General features: G+C 39.5%; 2 protein-coding genes across 3 annotated transcripts in view; one reads left to right on the top strand and one right to left on the bottom strand.

Annotated features, from left to right (window-relative positions):
* Window positions 1–15050, bottom strand: part of LOC113597075 (olfactory receptor 56A3-like) — a 118062-nt gene that overhangs the window by 62232 nt on the left and 40780 nt on the right. The window contains exon 3 of one of the 2 annotated variants that reach the window (XM_053203588.1): window positions 3644–13161. The exons of the other annotated variant lie outside the window; for it this stretch is intronic. The gene's annotated coding sequence lies outside the window, so the exon portion shown is untranslated. Of the gene's footprint in view, window positions 1–3643; window positions 13162–15050 lie in introns of those variants that run through there. 2 annotated transcript variants of the gene reach the window in all.
* LOC106977797 (olfactory receptor 52E5) lies at window positions 1827–2845 on the top strand. The gene has a single exon (XM_015075352.2). The coding sequence runs from the start codon at window positions 1827–1829 to the stop codon at window positions 2766–2768; it is 942 nt and encodes a 313-aa protein (XP_014930838.1). The 3' UTR covers window positions 2769–2845.

The following is a 15050-nucleotide window of genomic DNA, read 5'->3' as shown; positions in this document are numbered from 1 at the left end:
ACAACCTGAGTTATTTTTCTTCTTATTAGAAAGGAAAATGAAAAGAATTCTCTGACACATTAAAGGGTGCATAGGAAGGTGAATCTAGTTAAATGTAATAGGTGGGGCGGAAGGTGTGGATATTGATTTTCATGGGATCAGACCCAATTAGAAGGAAAAAACTGGGGGCACCTAGGTGGCTCAGTTGGTTAATCGTCCAACTTCGGCTCAGGTCATGATCTGGCAGTTCATGAGTTTGAGCCCTGTGTTGGGCTCTGTGCTGACAGCTCAGAGTCTGGAGCCTGCTTCAGATTCTGTCTCCCTCTCTCTCTGCCCCTCCCCCACTCATGTGGCCCTCCCCACTCATCTCTCTCTCTCTCTCTCTCTCTCTCTCTCCCTCTCTCAAAAATAAAATAAAAACATTTTTTAAAAAAGTAGGAAAAGACTGGACCAACACAATCCAGAGAGTGAACACCTCATAATGTATTTTCCCTCCTCCAGTAGGATTATAGCACATCTTTGAAAGCAACTGCACAGTACATTATTTTTAAAAATTAGACACAGTATGAGAAAATCCCAATCTAAATGAGATATCATTATACCTCCAAAGCAGTTTTTGAGGCCTCTGTTAAAGCCACGTCATGGGAATTTCTGTAAAATTGGTACCACCATATCAGAACTCATTGCACTCTCAAAGGAACATCAAGGCAAAACATATGGCACTGCCTTAGATGTAGCACTGCCCACACTCAACAAGCCCAGTCACTGTAGGTATTTCACCCATGCCCCAGAGCACCCCACAGAACACACCCTGTAACAGAACAGTTTCTAATGGTTGGGCACATCCAAGAATCCCACAGCTCCACCATGTTACAGGTTACATCCATGGCACAGGGCCAGTTACAACACAGACAACCACAAGGCACACCAGATAGAGTCCATTTTTAGAGTAAATAAGCCTGATGCCAGCTTCAACACATTAGCTTCCATCACTATATAAGGGAAACTAGCTAAAGCACTGATATAACTTAACCTGTTCCCAAATGCAGGCAAGTATCTGGCCTTGGTACTGCTCTAACTGTAAAAAAAGATACACATATTGTCACTATCCAGGCAGCATGAAGGATTATCCATTAATACAATGCATCATGAAGAAGGCAGAAAAGAAGATCAAAAATCACAAAAGTCTCTTCAAAATATCTGGGAACAACCAGTGTTAACCTGTTTAGGAATGAGAATGTGATTTAACCTATTGAATGATAAGACTTTGTAGTTCTAGGAGGGGTATTACTTTGCTTGAATCACATAATAGTCTCCCAATGTGTCTAAATTTCTTAATCCATTCCTTAGCTCAGATCTAAGCACCAGCTATCCAGTCCCTCTATTTTGCAAGTATCATTCCCCTGAACCATCCATCTCATTCCCAGTCCTGTGATACTACACACATACACACACACACACACACACACACACACACACACACACACACAACATCTTGTTTATGCTTTACATCCTTGTTTATGATTAACAGACAAAACTGATAATAAATATTTGCATATGCAGATTCTTCCTTACACACGGAAGGGAAGAAACATGCAGGACTGCTGTATTTGGAAATTTTTTACATGGTTTTCTATGTAGATGAGGCAAATACTTTGAAGTAAGAGTGCCTTTTTAACTGTACCTCACATTGCCTCTTTAGGCTGCCTCTACTATATTATGGAATTAAAGAATGGATTTTCTGTTTCTCCAGAAAGTAGGCAACATGCTATGAAAGAGGTTAGGGTCTCTCCCTGGAAGCGAGAAAACTCCTGCAAGAAATGAGTCTATAACCAACTCCCACCAATATGCTGCATTCCAACAATACACAGTTTCACCCCTCTTCCTTCCTTCTGGTGGGGATTCCAGGACTAGAAGATGTGCACATCTGGATTGGTTTCCCCTTCTTTGCAGTGTATCTGACAGCCCTCCTAGGGAACATTACTATCCTGTTTGTGATCCAGACTGAACACAGCCTCCACCAACCCATGTTTTACTTCCTGGCCATGTTGGCCTGCACTGATCTTGGCCTGTCTACAGCCACCATCCCCAAGATGCTAGGAATTTTCTGGTTCAATCTCAGGGAGATTGGGTTTGGTGCTTGCATCACACAGATGTATACTATCCATATATGTACTGGCCTGGAGTCTGTGGTGCTGACAGTCATGGCCATAGATAGATACATTGCCATCTGTAACCCCCTGAGATATAGTATGATCCTCACCAATAAGGTGATAGCTATCCTGAGCATAGTCATAATAGTCAGGACTTTGGTGTTTGTGACTCCATTCATATTTCTCATCCTAAGATTGCCTTTCTGTGGTGTCCGGGTTATTCTTCACACCTACTGTGAACACATGGGTTTGGCAAAGTTGGCTTGTGCCAATATTAGGATCAATGTTGTCTATGGCTTGATTGCTTTCTCAGTGGGATACATCGACCTTTCTGTGATTGGATTCTCCTACGTTCAAATCCTCCAAGCAGTCTTCCATCTACCTTCCTGGGATGCCAGGCCCAAGGCACTCGGCACATGTGGCTCCCATGTCTGTGTCATGGTAGCTTTCTACCTACCAGCCCTCTTCTCCTTCATGACACATCGCTTTGGCCACAACATCCCTCATTACATCCACATTCTTCTGGCCAATCTGTACGTGGTTGTTCCCCCCGCTCTTAACCCTGTTATCTATGGGGTCAGGACAAAACAGATAAGAGAGCGTGTACTAAGGATGCTTAACCCTAAAGGCTATTGACATTTAGCCCTATAAGGATTTTTTATGACGGGTTAGGGAAATAATAATAAGATCAAAGCAGAAGTAAACATTGGGAATATTTTTGTAAAACTCCAGCACTCCCACACAGGATAATCACAATGTATTTCCCCCATTCCTCCCAATTTGTAAAGCCACTGGAAGGAATATCTCAGAGATTCTAAAAACTATCTCTTTACTTTGCCACAAGAAAAATACAAACAAAACAAAACTACTCACATTTAAACCCCACAGATATTACAAAATTCCTAAAGAGAGAATAAGATTTGCAAAAAGGTATGGCCCCAGTAACTGCCTTGAATAATTTCCTTCCACATTGAACTTCTCTTCATTCACATGTCAGAAGGTGAAGCTCATGTCTTAAAATGATGTGGGATTTCATCAATATCAAGTAGGATATAGTTGCAAAAGAAATTAACTTAGAGTCATAAGAGCCAGGTTTAAATTCAGGCTCTGCCCTTGACTGAAAGATTTACCTGAGAATCCCACTTAAAGCTCTTTGAACGTCAGTATACATGCCAATAAAATGCTATAAAGCAATATTAATCTGGCACTGTGAACTCAAAAAAATGTTGAAAAAATCTTTGAAGTTTGTAAAATATGAAAAGATTTGGAAATAGTAAAAAAATGTATTTGTAGTGTGGTTGTTACTTCTAGCATATGTAGATTTAGCTTACTAAATCCACTTCTAGTATATAGTCACTGGTATGAGGTGAGGGGTCCGTTCTGGGTTACCTCAGTGCTTGGGGCTCTTAATGACCCTCATCCCTTACCTTGGTCAGAGGGTCTGTCTGTCAGGAGACTAGAAAGCCCAAAGAATTATGAGGGCCCTATCTAGAACCCTCTTACCTTGTTGTTAAGAATGCAAACTGGTGCAGCCACTCTGGGAAACAGTATGGAGTTTCCTCAGAAAGTTAAAAATAACACTATCCTACAACCCAGCCAATTGAACTACTAGGCATTTACCCGAAGGATACAAAAATACTGATTTAAAGGGGCACATGCACCCCGATGTTTATAGCAGCATTATCAACAATAACCAAATTATGGAAAGAGCCCAAATGTCCATCAACTGATGAATGGATAAAGAAGAGATGGTATATATATATCATGGAATATTACTCAACCACCAAAATGAATGAAATTTTGCCATTTGCAACAACATGGATGGAGCTAGAGAGTATTATGCTAAGCAAAATAAGTCAGTCAGAGAAAGACAGATACCATATGATTCCACTCATATGTGAAATTTAAGAAAAAAAACAGATGAACATATGGGAAGGGAAGGAAAAATAAAATAAGATAAAAACAGAGAGGGTGGCAAACCATAAGAGACTCTTAGCTATAGAGAACAAACTGAGGGTTGATGGAGGAGAGGTGGATGGGGGATGGGTTAGATGAGTGATGGGCATTAGGCAGGGCACTTGGTGTGATGAGCACTGGGTGTTATATGTAAGTGATGAATCACTAAATTCTAGTCCTGAAACCAATGCTACATATATGTTAACTATAGAATTTAAATAAAAATTTGAAAGAATAAATAAAATAAAGCCATTTTGGTAAATTGGAAAAAAAAAGAAGAAGGCCCTATCTAGATTTGAGGCCTCAGGGAAACCCTGTTGCCCACAGTTCTTATTAGGGTAAGCTTTAGGACAAACTGTAATACAGTGGCTATTGACTTAATATAAAGTCATTCTTATTAGAGCATGTGAACTAGGTAAGGCAATTGATTCCTTTGGGTATTCTGGGAGCTCCAAAAATATGAAGCTGGCTTCTGTTTAGAAATGAGACTCTGGCTGAAACTCAAGGTAGGGGGAACAAGAAATATGCAGAGAACTGGGATAAGGTGATGATAATGTAACTTAGAGAGGAAAAGAATGGAAAAAATGGTATTTTGTGTCAAATATACTCAAATACATAAATAAATGGAAAAAGTGATCAGGAGATCATTTTCTAAATAGAAAGCATGAAATTGACACAAATAAGATTTAGAAAATTGACAGATCAAAATTGTGGTGAAAATGACATAAAAGGCATCACAGATTTTCTCCCAAGTAAGATGCCAGACCACAATAGCTTTTCATATTTCTTAATTTATACTAACTGCTTTGCAATACTAAATAAATTTGCAAAGCTTTCAAGATCATTTTAGAAAGTTAACATTATCATGATGGCAAAGTCAGAAAATAGAGAAGAAAGAAAATATAGAAGAAAAAATTCAGAATAAAGACAACTACAGATCAACTACACATACAAATGCAGGTAAAAAAAAGTGTAAATAAACTTGAAAAATAAATTTGGTTATATATTTTTAAAATGAAATAATGGATATTATTAGAAGAGTACATACATACTGAGTGCCAAGTGTTTTATTTTCATTACCTCATTCATTTTTAATAATCCTAAAATACAGACACTAGTATTAATATCAGTTTGTGTAAGTGAAAATTAAGACTTCAAAATGATAAATTTTGTCAGTAATTTCATGTATCTACTAAGTGTAATCTCTCCAGGTTCTAAACCTATATCATCAACTACCCATATGGGACAATTATAGACAAGAACAATGGTTCAATATTAGAAAATACACAAATTAAATCCACTATATCAATAAATTAATGCATAAATATTATACAGTAAACTCCATAAATTTTGAGGCTAGTCAAAAAGTTCAAAATATTAACTCTTTTTAAAAAGGGGAATAACAAAAGTAAAAAGGCAGTCTATTAATGTGGAAGAAAAATTCTTCCTCTTTAAGTATATAATTCCTACTAAAATCAGAAACTAGTATAGGTTTCTCTAATAAGCTTTTTGAAATTATTTACTAAAACACTGTTTATATATAAACTTGATACAATGAAACTCAACTAGGAAATTAAAGAAACATGTTTTGTGTTGTTTTAACAATTTATTAAGTTTATTTATTTATTTTGAGAGAGAGAGACAGAGAGACAGAGAGGGCAGGGGATGGGGCAGAGAGAGAGGGAGAGAAAGAATCCCAAGCAGATTCCACACTGTCAGCACAGAGCTGGATGCAAGGCTCCATCCCATGAACCATGAGATCATGACCTGAGCCAAAATCAAGAGTCAGACACTTGACCGACTGAGCCACCCAGGCTCCCCAAGAAACTTGTTTTTTGAGAAAATTAAAACTCATCATTTTTTGTAGGTAATACAGTTTCCTTCAATTTTGACAGAATGATCTGAAAAAAAATTGTTAGTAACAAAGTCTTCAGTGTTACCAACTAAAAAGTATATAAAAATCCAGATATATCCAATGAAAAACAGTTACACATAATACCCAAGGTTCACATCAGGGTAACAACCACAAGCATAAATGTACACACTGTTGGAGGAAGTCATCAATAGGATGTGGCCACTAGTTGATCCATGAGCTAGACCTGGGCAATCAGAGGCTTCCCATCCCCTTCCTTGTCCATGGAATGTATCTTCCACTTATCTTCCCCACTCTCCTGCTCCAAGGACATAACCTTGAGATAGTAATGTATTGTTGAGACCATCTGGATGGAATACATGACTGAGCCCAGTAAGGTCTCTATATAAACTTTTAAGATTCTGGCAGGTGGGACCAGAGAGGTAATCTTACAGGACTCAAGATAAGCCCTGAATGTAAGTTCCCTTGCTTATTAAATCTGCCACCTATTGATCTGGATTGGTCTGCCTCTTTATTCAGTCCCTCTTTGCTCTCTATGTGTGGGGACCAGTTTCAGATTTCACCTGGGGAACTCCCAAGGTTGCAAACCTAGACACACACACACACACACACACACACACACACACACACACACACATATGTAGATGTAGCAGTAGAGGTAGAGGTAGAGGTAGGTATATATCTATGTTCTCATTGACCCTAGGAAAATGATGGCTGCTTTATTGTGAATCTTACCATACATACTCCCAAAAAAACATAACATCAGAAAGAGCATGAATAAAATCACAATGGCCCATTCCTTCAATATTAATAGAAGACATAGGATGGCATGATTTCAAATCATTTTAAGAAGAGAAAAAGAGTTATGGCTACAGATCCCACAGCTGCCACTGATGTTAGCTTCAGAGTACGGGTGGAGGGGAAATTAAAAGGCTATTTAGAAAAGAAGTGAGGGTGTGAAAGACATATACATGGCATAAATAAGAAATAAAGGGGGAAAAAAGCTCCACTAAATGGTAAAATATTAAACACAGGTCAGAGATGTTATTGAAAACAGCACTGGATACAGGAAAGTGGTTTAAAAGCAAGAAGGACCAGAAGTGGCAGCCTCAGAAATGTACTGTGAAGAAGGAGGATAACCGGAGGAAAGGGGGGTCCTCCTTAGAGATATGGTAATAAAAAAGAAAGGAGGAAATCAGAGGGGGAATCAAAATCCTAAACAAACCAAGGAAAACCACAAGACATGGCAACCTTTCCCTGCTCTCCTGGCAATGTTTTATTCCTCAAATAAACTGATCATGAAACTGACAACAGGGTGCTCTTTCAGCAAAATAATGAGAAATAGGAAAAATCAGTTCAAATCTATAAAATGCTACAGTAAGAAGTAAATAAAATTACAACACAAAAATTAATTAAAGATGTATCAAAAACCTAAATGTAGGAGCTAAAACTATAAAACTCCTAGGAGAAAACATAGGGATAAATCTTCATAACCTTGCATTATGCAATGTTTTCTTAGTTATAACACAAAAAGAACAAGTGATTAAAGAAAAAAACAGATAAATGGGACTTCATTAAAATTTAAAACTTTATACCTCAAAGAACAGCATCAAGAAAGTGAAAAGATAACCCACAGAATGAGACAAATATCTGCAAATCACATACATAATAAGGTTCTAAAACTAGAGCATATAAAGTCTCTTACAAGTCAACAATAAAAACCAATTAACACAATTAAAAATGGACAGACATATTGTGGTTTAACCTCACAAATGAAATATTATTCAGCCATAATGAAATACTGATACAGACAAATGGGTGAACCTTGAAAACATTAGGCCACGTGAAAAGCATAATGGCCATATGTTGTATGATTCCAATTAATATTAGAAGTCCATAATATACAAATCTACAGAGATGGAATGTAAATTAGTGATTACCAGGGACTGGTGCAGAAGAATGAGGACCTTACACTTGGGTCATTAACTTAAAAGGTTGGTGGGAGAGGGGGGTCTCAGATATTTGAGGACGGTGCTGCCTTGAACTGGTACTAGTGTCACAGTGATGTGGGAAACAAAGGCAGAAGGAAATGGCAGAAAAAATTAAATGTTCTTATAACCTGCAGCCCATTGACCAATACTTGAGGCAGGCAGAGTAAAACTTTTCTCCAGGAACTCCCTACTGTCTTAATTCTAATGATATGCCAGAGGGAAAAAACAACCTTAGCTTGAGGATAGCTAGGCCTCCCATATCCTATGAGTTTTCTTTAGCATATGAAAATCTCATTGGAAACTTCCCCTGGACTTGACCTCCCCCAACTCCATAGTATTTGACCAGTCTCTCCTCAAGGCCCAGTGGCAGCTATTCCTGCCCACGGGTCCTGTCCCTGTACTTTAATAAAATCACCTTTTTGCACCAAAGACATCTTCAAGAATTCTTTCATGGCCGTCGGCTCCAGACCCCACGAACTCAACTATCACCACAAAAATCTCATCACAAACCAAACACAAACCCAAATCCCAATCAAACTCAAACCCAACACCCAACCAACGCTGGAGCCTAGCATCAACTCCACTGCCAGGTGACGAATCATTGCTCAGGGATACTGACAAGATAGAAACAGACAGGAAGAAGCAAGTATCCCTTGCCCTGCTTCAGCTTTCCAGTCTTTTCCTGTTGTTCTCTGTGGGTGGAAACTAACAGGGAGCCAGCTGACAAAGAAGAATGCCAGAGTCCAAGTCCCAGCATCCCAAAGCAGATCTGGGTGGATGGGTTTGGGGCTAAGAGACAAGAGTTAACGACAATGAGACTCCTATCAGTTCTGACGGCTTATGACCACACAGAATCAAGTCCTCCCATGTACCTCCCATGCAGGTACATGCAGAGACATGACACTAATTACATAATGTTACAGGGGAAGCTTTCACAGCTGGGAAAGAATTTGGAGTTAGCTGTCACCAGGAATAGAGAGTGATTGCATCACATTGTGGGGATTCCACAGAGTAACTGCAACTCAGTGCTGCTGTGGGCTCCAGGGCAGACGTCTACACTCAGTAATGGCAGGAAAGGAAAATGACATCCATTTGCTTACAAGAAGGGGCTCTTAATACCCTCAGGCTTGGCTCTCATTTCCTCAAGCCCCAGCCACAGGTGTGACTCAGCATTTGTCATTTTCCACAAGAGAATTCTCTCCTAGGGCTCCCTCCATCTCATGGCTGTTAGAAGAGTTTTATCCACCACCACCTTCCTACTGTCCCTCAGAGGACAGAAGGGCCAACTTCAAACACGATGGCCTAAAATGATACTAATAATCTCAATGTTCTTATATACTGATAATAGTGATAGTCATGACAATGAAAATAAAAGCTCAAATGTTTTGAGCACTTGTAATTTGCCAGCATCTGTGCATAACATTAATTTTCAGAAAACACTTCTGTGGATGATTATAAAAACAAGCTTCTAAGAAAATCTAACAGAAAGGATACAATTCATAGGAACCTGATACATATTGTCAGGCGATATTGATGTGGAGAACAAGGGCAAAAGAAATGTAGATAAAATTAAATTTCCTCATAACCAGCAACCCACTGACAAATACTTGAGGCAGGCAGAGTGTAAAGTTTCTCTAGGAACTCCCAACTGTCACAATGTTAATGCTTTGCTAGAGGAAAAACAACCTTAGCTTGACATAGTGAGGTGTCCAGGATCCTGTAAGTCTTCTTCAACATGTGAAAAAGCCCTCTTGGAAATTCCTTTGTCTTTACTTCTCCCAAATCCATAGTATATAATCAGCATATAATCAGTCACTCCTCACAACTCCGGTGCCCCCAAATCCTGTCCCCATGCTTTAACTTTAATAAAAACACTTTTTTGCACCAAAAATCTCTCAAGAATTCTTCCTTGGCTGTTGTCTGTGAACTCAAACAGTTCAAACCACATGAATATTGTCCAGCATTTGGTCCACTCTGTTGGTCTCTCTAGGAGTGCTTTCTCTACCTCTGCTATGCTTCTCCCAGGTGTAAACCCAGAAGGGACTCAAAGAGGAATCGCTGTTAGTGGGTCATATTCAGATCTTAATTCCTGCATCAGGTTTCCCTAGATCAGTACAAACGGCCAACATAATTATAAGAAGTTTTACTTAACTGGGTGTACACAGTTATAGAAACTACAACTTGTGTTAGGGGTTTGTAAGGGATGTAGGGGCCAGCACACCTGTTGTCATTTCTCACAATGATAAGTACGACCTAGGACACATCAAGGGACTTAGTTTATGCTATTGAAATGGCTAAGAGAAGAGTTAGCCAATAGTGTCTACAATTCATCTCTAGTTCCAAGTAGTAGATCCCTAAGTATAAGAACAGACAAGCCACATCCTCCATGTTGGCTCTCCCTTCTAATTCTTGGGAGACAAGTTAAGAGGACCACAGTTTCTCACAGAATTCTCAAGCCCAGGGCAGGTGGCTTAAGGAAGTGGACACAATAGTCCTAAGACAGGTTTTGGGATGAGTCCTCGTACATATAAAGTAGATGAGAGAACAGCATTACCCAAAGAGCCAGATCTTAAGAGGCAGATACACTTTGCCATGAAGTTCTTATAGCAAAAACAAACAAAGAAAGAAAAACATCCTCTTAGTACAGTCTTTGAACATGTCTTCTTGGTAGAATGAAGTAATATAAACTAAAGGCATTTTAAATTGGTAGAGTACAGATGTTTTGTCAGTTTAACTGAGAAAATCTGTGGAGCCGCTTGGCTAACACAGACTGACTATGGCCAAGTTGTACTGGAAGGGGGTGTATTAAAAACATGAGAAGAGGGAAGGGAGGGGCCAACCAACAGTCACTCACCTCACCTTCTAGTTTGAAGATTAGGCACTTTAGAATGAGGAATATACATAAGGAGCACAGCCTTTTGAGAGAGATCTGTACATTTTGAACCAAATACTATCATTGAACACTGCCATTCAGGACCAGGGCAGACTTAAATCAAAACCCAGTAGCAAAAGGGAGCAAAAATTAAACATCTCTAGGAAAAAGGGAGTATATGCTGGTGACCAGTGCCCAAAACAAAGACCTAAACATTGTTGAGAAAACTAAACTACATTTTCCACATATAGTAATTTTTTTATGTTTTATTTATCATTTTTGAGAAAGAGAGAGACAGAGTGAAAGCGAGAGAGGAGCAGAGAGAGAGGGAGATGCAGAATCCGAAGCAGGCTCCCAGCTCTGAGCTGTCAGCACAGACAAAGCTCGGAGCAGGGCTCGAACTCACCAACTGTGAGATCATGACCTGAGCCATAGTTGGACTCTTAACTGACTGAGCCAACCAGGAACCCCTCATTTTCCACATATAATAAAGCAGAGTTTGGGACCCTCTTAGTACATAGTCATCCTGATACACTATTGCTCTTCATTCTAAACATTTGGGTGTTAATAATGAGATCTGTGACCTGAGATCTCCGGTGTCAGACATCAACACTGCAGCCACAAAATCTACACAGCCTGGAGTTACTGCCATGAGTAAATAAATGCTTCATAGCTGCAAGTCAACACTGCTCTCTTGTGGTTACAGACAGGAAAAGCAATACTAGGGTGAATTCAGTTCTCAGCCTCTGCTTGGTGTGTGAAAGGGGACTAACAATTCTGTTATGAAAATTCCTGGGATTTCGAACACATATAATGCAGTTAAACTGACAAAACATCTGTACTCTACCTATTTTATTTTTTTAACGTTTATTTATTTTTGAGACAGAGAGAGATAGAGCATGAACGGGGGAGGGTCAGAGAGAGGGAGACACAGAATCTGAAATAGGCTCCAGGCTCTGAGCCGTCAGCACAGAGCCCGACGCGGGGCTCGAACTCACAGACTGAGAGATCATGACCTGAGCCGAAGTCGGACGCTTAACCGACTGAGCCACCCAGGCGCCCCACCCTACCTATTTTAAGTGGCTTTAAGAAGATACTGTACTTCTTGCTCATTAGGTATGTGGGGATTTGAATGATTAATTTAAAAATAAATTGTCAGTGATATCTAAGATCAATATCAAATCAATGACATGGGCCAGGTATTCATATTTACCTATATCTCTATATTTAATAAGATGTTACTTTAGCACTACTGGCTAAAGACTATTTGTAATAATAACATTTATTAATACCTTTATCTACTAAACCAAAATTAGTTATTGGGTCTTTATATGTGATCAGCACAGAACGGATTAGCATAGATAATTACCAAAAGGTAACCTACTCTCAGAGTGATTATATTCAAAACAACCCATGAATTATTATTATTCTCATTTTTGCAAATCAGACAACTGAGCAAAAGATAAATACTAATGGTCATTTAGCTACTAGGGACCAGAGACAGGAAAGAGAAATCAGGCATGTTTGCTAACTAAATCCATTTTGCCTATCACATTGTCTAGGGATTTAGCTATGTTTTTGGACTTCACCTGAACGGCTTTGTTGTTTTGTTTATTGTTTTCTGAAGTTTTTTGTGCTCTAGATTATACACGGCAAAGCCAGTGCACATCAAAATCCATCATATATTGAATTAGTCAATGCAGGCAAGGTTGATTACTACAACAAAGATACCACAGTAACATAACACAATAAAACTTTACTACTCATTCATAACCCATTCCAGTGCATAGGGGTTTGACTTCATGTCAACATTTAGGGACCCAACCTTCTTCCATATACTGATCCTCCATGTATCAAGCCCCTAAGGATCTCCTAAGGTACTTATGAATCTGGCTGACATAGAAGCGAAGGGAGAAAATGTTCAGGATCTTGTAAGAGGTTTTAGGGGTTCAATCTGGGAAAGATTTACATCATTTTTTCTATCATCCCATTGGCCACATTCCTCACATACATCCAGCTGCCTACAGACAAGGCTGGGTCACTAAATATTCATTTCTTGAAAGAAATGATACAAAAGAGACTCTTGAATGTAAAATATACTTACCCTCAAGGAAGACCATCCAAGATCTCCTGCAGTCACTGTATGCAGCCCAAAGTCAAGGTCTCCATCAATGAGTGCCTTCTGCATCAGGTCCTGATGTGATTCCTTGTGGACTCGTCATTTCCCTCCTCACACCACATATGTAATGGTGGAGCAGACACTGGTACCAGTCATTAAGATTCCCATTTGGAAGTGAGGTATGGTATTCATTTAGCAGGAGCTTGTCCACAGTAATGCTGGAATACATTGGGGGCAGGCACTGTAACATTTTTATCCACTGAAGTGGTGGAAGTACTCTGACTAGACACTGGTTATGTTCTCCGAGATGAACTTGCCATTGTTTCTATGACCCCTTGTTCTGCCTCTGGAGGGCTGTGTCTTCTTCATTGCCCTTCATGGCATTATGTCATGCTGTCATGCAGGCATTGGAACACGTGACTTCTTTTGTGTTACTACATTTGGAGCCTGTTTCCAGCTCATAAAATATTAAGATCAATAATTGTTTTAATTCTTGATCAAAAACTTTCTTTAAAAGCCAAGATCAGGTGTCTTTGGCAATAACCACCAGCTACACACATAATCTGTTCTCAAGGCTGGTTTCTATAAATCCTCATTTTTCAAAGACAATTTAAAACTTTCTCTTAACCTGTGCTCTCCCAAGGATAATTCTTCAAGACTCTATATTTGTGGGCTTTCTCTATTATCATTAATTTCTGCCTGAAGACCAGCCAACTTTCTACTAAGTTCATTTGCTTATCATAATAACTTGTCAATGGAAACAATTGTAAACACACACAATTATTTTCAATTGTACCTACCATTTCCCTAAGACTTACTATTTAGCACACATGTCAGCTTTCCTAATTGTGTGATCTTTCTAGCATTGTCTGTCAATTTTCTCAGTGTCTGCAGCATTATCAGGATAGCTTGTTGGCTGTTGAAACAAACAATTCTGATGTCAGTGGTTAAACACAACTTTCTTTCTTTCTTTCTTTCTTTCTTTCTTTCTTTCTTTCTTTCTTTCTTTTATTATTTTTTTATGACATCCACCTAATGCACATGGAGGCGGAAGCTCTCCTCCATGCTGTCTTTCAGGGACCTAGTTTCCTTTATCATTTCTAGGGCTTCATGTCTTCAGTGGATTAAGTGAAACTGGCCAGAGGTCGGGGGGAAAGAGTATAGGAGACATCAAGGAGGCTATAAAGGTTGTACCTGGAAGAGGTGCATGCCACCTCCTTGGCCAGATTCAGTCTTACAGCCCCATCTAACTAAAGGGGGGTCCTGGAAAATGTAAGTTTATTTGTGTGTCTAGAAGGAGAAAGAACTTTGTTTGGTAAACTTAGCCTTGTCTCTGTCATTTATACACATTGATTGTCAGCTAAACTCCAAGCTGTGCAGTGGGAAGGGTGAGAAGTGGTAGGGGACCTCCAGAGATTTTGTGGTTCTCCTGGTCTCTCTGAGACACTGTCAGCCCTAGAGCCTGGTCTGCTGTTTGTTTGCCTCCTCCAGAAGCCTCATTAAGTGGATCATCAGGTTTTCTTTTAGATTCATAAGAGAGAAGCAAAGGGACCTTTCAGGCCCCTTCCATTTTTTCCAGTCACTCCCATAGCAGTGGTCAGAATGAAGAGAGGGACATTGATACGCTGCACCTCAGGACTAGAAGCTCAGTTGGACAGGTGCAGAAATTTGAACCCAGACCTGGTTCCTAGTCCAGGACTGTCCAAACATATTCCTGGAACCTCCTTGAGATTTCTTAGGGTAATATCAGGGGCCTGACATGGGATTCAAATGAGCAGTGCATTTTCTTCTCAGTCCTTAAGTTTATGCAGAGTTCTTGTGGTCTATTAAGAGAGATTGCTGTTAGGACACAGGGGGAAGCGGCTTGATGAGTTAATATTCCAGGAAAGGGCAGACCTTGGTGTATTTCCTCCATGAAGTCACTGAATTTATTGCATTTACTTGTATGTTTATAATAGAATTGAGAACTGTGTCCTGTTTGAAAAAGAGGCTGTGAGTTTCCTTAGACCTATGCTTTCTCCTGAAAAAAGTAAATATTGATTTGTCTGTAGATGGAGCCAAAGAAGTCTGTTTATGGGTCCATGTGCTGTGCTTCCACAGAGCTGCG

The sequence above is a fragment of the Acinonyx jubatus genome, chromosome D1 (genome assembly GCF_027475565.1).
Source record: "Acinonyx jubatus isolate Ajub_Pintada_27869175 chromosome D1, VMU_Ajub_asm_v1.0, whole genome shotgun sequence".
Lineage (NCBI taxonomy): Eukaryota > Metazoa > Chordata > Mammalia > Carnivora > Felidae > Acinonyx > Acinonyx jubatus.
The sequence above is the reverse complement of the archived record's forward strand: the minus strand, read 5'-3'. Positions and strand labels throughout refer to the sequence as shown.